We start from the raw sequence: 7766 nt of genomic DNA, 5'->3' as shown, positions 1-7766 counted from the left end.
GTGTGTGTGTGTGTGTGTGTGTGTGTGTGTGTGTGTGTGTGTGTGTGTGTGTGTGTGTGTGTGTGTGTGTGTGTGTGTGTACCAAATATCGGCACGTTCGGCGTGTCGTTTTCTTTTTTCTATCGATTTTAATTCCCAAAAACTACTCCAGATAGCATAGGAAATAAAGGAAAGTACAGAAAGATAGAAAAAAAATTTATTTTTAATAATAATTTATTTAATAATAACTTATAATTGTTTAACTACAAATTCTTTATCTGAAATTATTCCTGTTTTGTTTGTTTTTTCTTTTCTTTTTTGTTTAAAGTCGGAAGTCTTTTATGTTGAATATGAAAGACCAGCACGCAGGACGTCCAAATAGGCAGGCCACTATATCTGCGTGCTAGTCTTTCACAATCAGCATAAAAGACTTTCGATTTTAACAAAAAAAAAGAAAAGATGAATGAAGAAGGAATAATTTATAATAAAGAATTTGCAATTAAAAAATAAATCCCTATGAGAAACTATCAAATAATTGAAGAAAGAAAAAAGAAAATTTCTTTAGAATGTGGCAGGTCATTTTATACATATTCAGTATAAAGACTTTCGATTTTTAGTAAAAAAAAGGAGAAAGTGAATAAAGAAGAAATAATTTGAAAAAATAAATTATTAAAAGAAAACGTGTTATTTGGAACGTGCAATATTCATATAAAGAAAGAATCAAGCATTATTCTAATAGTAACAAAAGAAAGATTTGATCATTATCCTAATAGTAAAGAACAGCAAAAGATGATTTTGTACTTGTTTTTTTCTTTTCATTGTTTACTTGTAGCACAAAAAATTTTAACCCTCCGTTTATATATATGTACTTTAGCGATAGGCTATATTTAGATAAGAAGAATGCAACATACATTGCATTATCTACGTAGCATTAGTGTATGTGAATGTGCAATATGTGTATATATGTATGTGCATGTAATTTGACCCAACACGTAGCATTCCATTATTGGATGTTAAAAAATCGAAAAAAGGTCATAATTGGTTATAATTTATGATCCTTTATTTCATAGTCATATCTTAGTATATAAATAGTTTTTCTGTTTCAATTTTATACATTCCTGCATTTTAAATGGAATAATAAACTTTCAGTAAAGGATATTTGAGAGAACATGAAAAGGAGCTAAGGAGAAAAACATCGCAGGTCACAGCTTCAAAATTGAACAAGCACGAAAAGATGTAACGAATAAATAGCTGATATGCATAGCATAGGACAAATACAAATTGTGGATAAATAAATTGTCAATTATATCGAGATATTGTACGATTAAATAATTTAAGAATTTTATATACATTTTGAATTTTTGTACTTTCATTTATATTTCTGAATAACCGATTACTATTTAATTCTAATCTCATGTTATTTTCTAGTGTTAGCGTAAATTAATTTGTAAATTAATTTGTTTTTTTTAAATTAAGTTGGAAATTGGAATAATTCGGTAAATAGCAAGTAACAGTAATATTACATCAATGTTATAATTTCACACTCAATAATATAATTATTATGTACACAACACGTTTACATTTACATATTGTTGAGTGTGAAATTGTAACATTAATATTATATATTACAATTAATTGATGTTTATTGAATAAGATTGCATTTCAAATTGTCGCTGATTTGAAAGCATGAAAAAACGAAATGTATGAAACTCATAAAAACTATTATTAGGTATAAGATAAGTTCTGCGTGACGACTGAAAATATAAATATAAATCATAAATCAATTAATAGATTTATCAGGAACACCGATTCACTGATCTGGCGCTGAAAAATTCTAAAAATAATCGGTGTGTCATCGAGATTTCTTATTTAAAAACAATTAGCTGAATCACGTATGTACGCGTGACGAAATTCTTGTCGAAACTGCGTTATGTATATCAGTAAAATAAACAGGTAACATAAACGAGCGAATAAATATCTAAATATATGCAGATATTACATAAACATAAGTATATTTTCGATATTTGCTGTTTGATTATGAGATATCTCGCGTCGAAACGATTTAGCATAGATTTCGCTTTTTTCCTCCATAATCAGGTTACTCAGGGTCGTGAGTAACTTTCCAGCTCCTTCTCCTTCTCCATCTCTTATTACTTATACATCTCTTTTGCACACATGCATGATTATTACTGTCAATGATTGTTATTTCGACTAACGATATTACCGAACGTGTGCAAATCACGTCGTGCAAATCAATGGAAACATGTGAAATAATTGCGTCAGAAAACACGTGAACGGAAATCGGCAGAACTTTGTGATAGTAAAGTCGTAATCCAAGCGTCACAATAAAAAGTCAAGATACAATTTTAATAATAAAAGCGTATAATAATTACGCTGTCATAAATAATACTGCATTGAAATTTTACAAGTTCGCGTAATGATCATCTAACTCTTTCTCTAAATATATGACGACATGAAATAGCATTTTTCACACCAAATGACTTTACTATTATTATAAGAAACATAACAAAAAACAATATGTTCGTATTGTTAAAGGATATTATTAGGAGAACAAATCACTGGTTTTCTTTCTTTGATATATGCTAATAATTACATCGATAAATGTTGATAATGACGCGAATAATTAATTAACAATGTAGAGAAGCAGGTTTCGCGTTCACCAAGATAGCATTCGATTTCTCTTTTTCTGTGACTTTATTGCAAATATTGTACACTCCAACTTTCTGTCGTGTGTCGGACAAGAAACAGAAATAAATTTACACATAATCTTCTATTTTTTACATTTACATATCCAATATAATAATACAAGACTATCGAAGGATAGAAAAAAGTTCAAAGGTATTGAACACCAATACCGAATTGAAATTGCTGGAGCACGTCGCTCCTCAGGAACAACAATGGTGTAACTAAGTTCAATTCTATGCGGGCAATGTTCCCCAGCTTCATCGCGATGCCTCCGCCGATAGCACAGCGAACATTCTCCGTGAAAATCTTCATGTTTTCATTGTATAGATTATCTGAAAATGTTGAACAAGTTCATAGAGTTAATCGACTCTATTCGAATTATAAAATATAACGAAATTAAGAAATATACTTTGCAAACAAATAATATTAAAATTGATGTGGACGTAAAAATGGAAAAACAATTATTCAGGAATTAATCATATAATTAATTAATCATATAATTTTCACTAGCTTTGTATATAGACATCAAATATCAATTTTCATTTTCATTAGGACAATTATATAGAAATAAAAAATGCAATTTCTAATAAGAAACTTCTATGTAGCAGTAATCTACGAAACTACTTCGCTTACCATATGTGAAATTGGATAAATTGCCGCCATTGATAAAACCGTGCAATCTAAATAAATCCCCGAAACTGTTACGACCGGGTCTAAATGGGAGCGGCGTGTAAATGTGAAGGGCGGCTGCCCAATACATCTCGCCACCCACAGAATTTCCTTCGTAGCGGGGCCCGCATCCTCTCATATCGAATCCACGTAGATTCAGTGGACCTCCCAAGAAGAAATGATCAGCGATACTTATTTTCATGTCGTTACTGATTGTACTCAACAGTCCAGACTGAAGACCCAATTGGAATGTCTATTCAAAGGTAGACAATTCGTGATTAAATATTTTACAATGCATATAGAAATTGTCAGAATAGCTAGAAATAAGGAATGTTTCACAATAGATAGAAAGTATTTACAAGGTACTCGTGTGGTGACCAATTAGTTTGCATGGCGAGTTCGTTCCTCAAGAAACCAATATCGCCACCTAGGCCAGCCATTTCTGTCGTTAATCGCAAGAAGCTCCCAGTAACGGGGAATAAAGGACAGTCCCTTTTATCTATCGTCCAGATATACCTCAGTGCAGATTTCAAATTCGGGCCGCATTGCTCTCGAACATGAAAGGCCGCCTGTTTCGAACAACTAATGTTCCTAAATGCAGCTTCATATTGTAAATTGTGCTTAGAGGTGTCTGTCTGATTAAGTTCCATGTCAAACAGCAGTCCCTTGTCGTTTTGCTTAAAACCAGACCATGGGAAATCGTGCGTTGTGTTGAATATAGTACTAGTTAATCTGCAAAATGTTATTTTAATCAGTAATGCAACTCTAATAATATATGTAACAAGAAATAGATGTAGAGAGAGATATATCAACTCACACTGCGTTGTATAAGCTCTGTGGAAATGGTTTAATGGCGGATACATTGAAGTTGATCGAACTTTTGTTACCGTGAGAATATTCCATCTGGATACGTTCTGCTCTGCCAAACAGATTTGGTGCTTTTGCGCCGATAATTAGGGATCCCTCGTTATTCCCAACCATTGTGCTGATACCACCAACTAAACGTCTCATTTCACGTACTTTAAAAGTGACCTACACAATAAACACGATCCAGACATGAACATTACAGATGAACACATACTTGCATATGGCATATACGAACAACAAACTGCGTTACGTTTAAATCTGAAAAAATTACTTATTCTTTGTCGAATAAATTGTTTAATTATATAGACCCACTTCAACACCATCAGGTGTGGCGTCGGGTCCTTGACTGGTATCGATGTAAATGCCGATATTTCTGAAGCATCCCAGGGCGTCTAACTTCTCTCGTACTTTGTAAGCGCGTATAATAACATCCTCGAAATTTTTCGCTTTGAACAAGTCCGTCACTTGTGACTTAATAATGTCGTCCTTCGTTCGTACAAGTCCATCCACATGTATTTTGTCAACTCGTGCCTGGTGGAGATGATATAGAATAATTTTTAAAATCCACTAATAAAGATACTTGACTTTTGAACTTCTGAATGACATACCTGTACTGCTTGTAGAACAATGCTTTTCGTTTGCATATTTTCTTCTTCTCTATGTAACTGAGATTTGCTATTGGAAAATGATGGCTGCAAAAAAAATAATAGCATCTTAATTAATTAATTTTGAAAGCAAAAAGAGAACTAGGCAGACTATTATAAATATGAATTAACCCTCTGGAGCTGATATTAAAATCTGTAACAATTATTAATTCTAAGTACCTATAAATCCATTTAATTTATGTTAATTAATTAAAAAGTTAATTCATTTTTAAAATGACATAACTTACATAAAAAAGAATAAATATTAAGTATATTTTAATAGGAATGATTCAAATTTGTCAATATTTAAAAATTCTAAGACATAAAGATTTATAATTGAGCAAATCTAATAGATTTACTGTCAGTTCCAAAAGGTTAAATTATTTTGTCACATAAATTGTAGATATACAAAGTCATCCGTTGCATTTGATGGATCATTGTGTTTCTTTGCGGAGGCATTCTCCTTAGGTAATTGACCCAAGCCTGAAGAATTACTGGGTTCCTAAAAAAATATATTTCTCCATTACATTACATCTGTATACATAACATTCTTTAATAAAAATCCAGTTATACAAGTTACGTAAATTTATATATTATTTATAATTGTCATCGATTGATATCGTGGGAATTGGAGCGAAAATTAAAATTATCTATCTGGGTATATTATTAGAGATTACTCATTCTGAGAATTTCAATGAGATTTTAGGTTATGCCGTAATTTCTAATAATAAATACGTACTTTAGCGTGAACCGTGCCCATTATTTCATTGACGAGTTTCTGCCTCCCTGTTTTTAATTGTCGCGCTAAAATCTCATGCTAGAATCGGTCCAACAACTTCGACGTCGAATAAAAACGTACGATGAACTTATAATTTAAAATATCGAACCCGGAAAAAAACATATATCGAACTGATCAAACACGGACGATGGACCGCATGCGGCGTGTGCCTCTCACCGGAGCGATCACAGCACCACACAGCACCTCATTGCGTTAGAATACAACACGTATAATCTTCATGATATTAGAGATCTAATAATATAATAATATTATATAATATAATATATTATATAATATAATAATATATAATATATTAATAATAATATTAATAATAATATTATAATAATATAATAAATAATATAATAAATATTATAATAATATATTAATATATTATCTGACAATATATAATTAATAATAAATAATAATAAAATATAGATCACAAGATCCTTATACAATTCTTTCAAAAGGATGTCAAACGGATTATCAACGATCCGTAATTTTGTCTCACACTTTTTTTGTGCACTAAATTAATCAAATGCATAATCGATTAAATTTGCAAAGAAAAATTCAATTTACAATATTTGGAAAAATTGAAGCTACAGACCAAATAATATTTTATAACACTAACAATAAATATATTATATATATTTATATATTTTTTATTTTTTATGTTTTTATTGAGGCACGTAGTATAATCGTATTTGATTGGAAGAAAAATATCAGGAAAAAAATTAAAATTGATTAAAATCAATTCGACAGTAAGTTAATATAATATTTAATTTTCTTCTTTATTTTCTTTTTTTATTTAAAATATTGTAAATATATGTAAGAGGTCGATTATAAACTCGAAATATATATTCTTAATTATTATATAATATAACAATAAAGTATTGAAAGAAGGAACGATTAGTTTCTTTCAAGATCTCTTAGAAATATAATAATATATGCAAATATCTCACAGTAGTGCTTTAATAATTAGCTTAAATAAGCCTGAGACTCTCCCCAAAGTACCCTGCCTATACAGTTTATATATAATCTTTCTGAGAAACAAATCCGCGTTTTTAATATAATAATATAGATATATTTTTAAAATAAAAAAAAAGATTGAATATAATATTATAGTAAATTTTTCGACGACACAATTTAGTTGCTATCCATTATACATAAAACATCTCCTATTGTGCCCAATGATTTACTTTGGACACATAATAATGAATAATCGATAAATAATACATTCTATTTTTTATATATTTGCTATTTTTTATATTTGCAAACTGTTGGTCAATATAATTACTGTGCGTAAAATTTATAAGAATCATATATGTGATATCTAATGTATTGGCAGACATTTATGCCTTATGGCATTTGCACATACATATATATAATAATGCTTGCAGTATTATAGCGTATTTGATTTATTGACTCGACTCGATTCCGAGTCAATGGTCTGTTTAGCTGTAAAAGAAGAGCTAAATTATGCAGTTAAAAAGAATAGATCTGGAACAGACAGTGGAGTCAATAAATCGAATACGATTCCATTTTCATCGAAATGAAATCATTGGATATATGTATACAATAGAAATTCTTATATATCGCATATTTCATTACTTTACATAACGTTATAAAAATAACTCATAATCGAAATATATAATTCAGAAACTAACAACAATATAATCGTTTGTGATAAAGTTAATATGCTCCTAGTAAAATAATAATAATATACATATACCAATAATATTGTTGCAATAACATTATTATTTAGAAAATTCACTGTAATCGGTCGCAATATATAGATGAATACTTTAATATCGAATATTAATTCTTTTAACACATTGTCTGCACAGTGAGTTCTTTTTCCATAAACGTCACAGTAGAAATTACATTATCATGAATATATAATAAAATATTATTAATAATATTATAAAAAGACTATTTTCTCATGGCTAGTTAAATTGTGTCTTTCTTATTTTACATTGTCAAACTATTTATGTCATTTAAAATATTATATTAGACGTCATTGATCGCTATGAAAAATAGGGCGCATATTTATATGGCATCTGTTACAATTAGATAAGTTAGAGATAATTAGAATGGTGACCTTTGCATTAAAAAATATACTTTCA

The 7766-nt window shown here is 29.6% G+C and overlaps 1 protein-coding gene across 1 annotated transcript; it reads right to left on the bottom strand.

The window, feature by feature from the left end:
* Positions 1–2832: 2832 nt before the first annotated feature.
* LOC105623252 (sorting and assembly machinery component 50 homolog) lies at positions 2833–5625 on the bottom strand. The gene is made up of 8 exons (XM_012204651.1): positions 5605–5625; positions 5275–5367; positions 4830–4913; positions 4534–4752; positions 4172–4386; positions 3714–4086; positions 3319–3607; positions 2833–3017 (listed from the first exon to the last, which is right to left on the bottom strand). Exons 1-8 carry the CDS (start codon positions 5623–5625, stop codon positions 2833–2835), a joined length of 1479 nt encoding a protein of 492 aa, XP_012060041.1.
* Positions 5626–7766: the final 2141 nt, after the last annotated feature.

The sequence above is a fragment of the Atta cephalotes genome (genome assembly GCF_000143395.1).
Source record: "Atta cephalotes unplaced genomic scaffold scaffold00055, whole genome shotgun sequence".
Taxonomy (NCBI): Eukaryota; Metazoa; Arthropoda; class Insecta; order Hymenoptera; family Formicidae; genus Atta; species Atta cephalotes.
The sequence above is the reverse complement of the archived record's forward strand: the minus strand, read 5'-3'. Positions and strand labels throughout refer to the sequence as shown.

Bases quoted from the DNA above. Each gene is read 5' to 3' on its own strand.
- LOC105623252 (XM_012204651.1), bottom strand. From the start codon at position 5,625: ATGGGCACGGTTCACGCTAAA. The intron at 4,914-5,274 runs GTATATCTACAA...TTTTTTTTGCAG, and splicing joins CAAATGCAACGGATGACTTT to CCATCATTTTCCAATAGCAA. The intron at 4,087-4,171 runs GTGAGTTGATAT...AACATTTTGCAG, and splicing joins CAGAGCTTATACAACGCAGT to ATTAACTAGTACTATATTCA.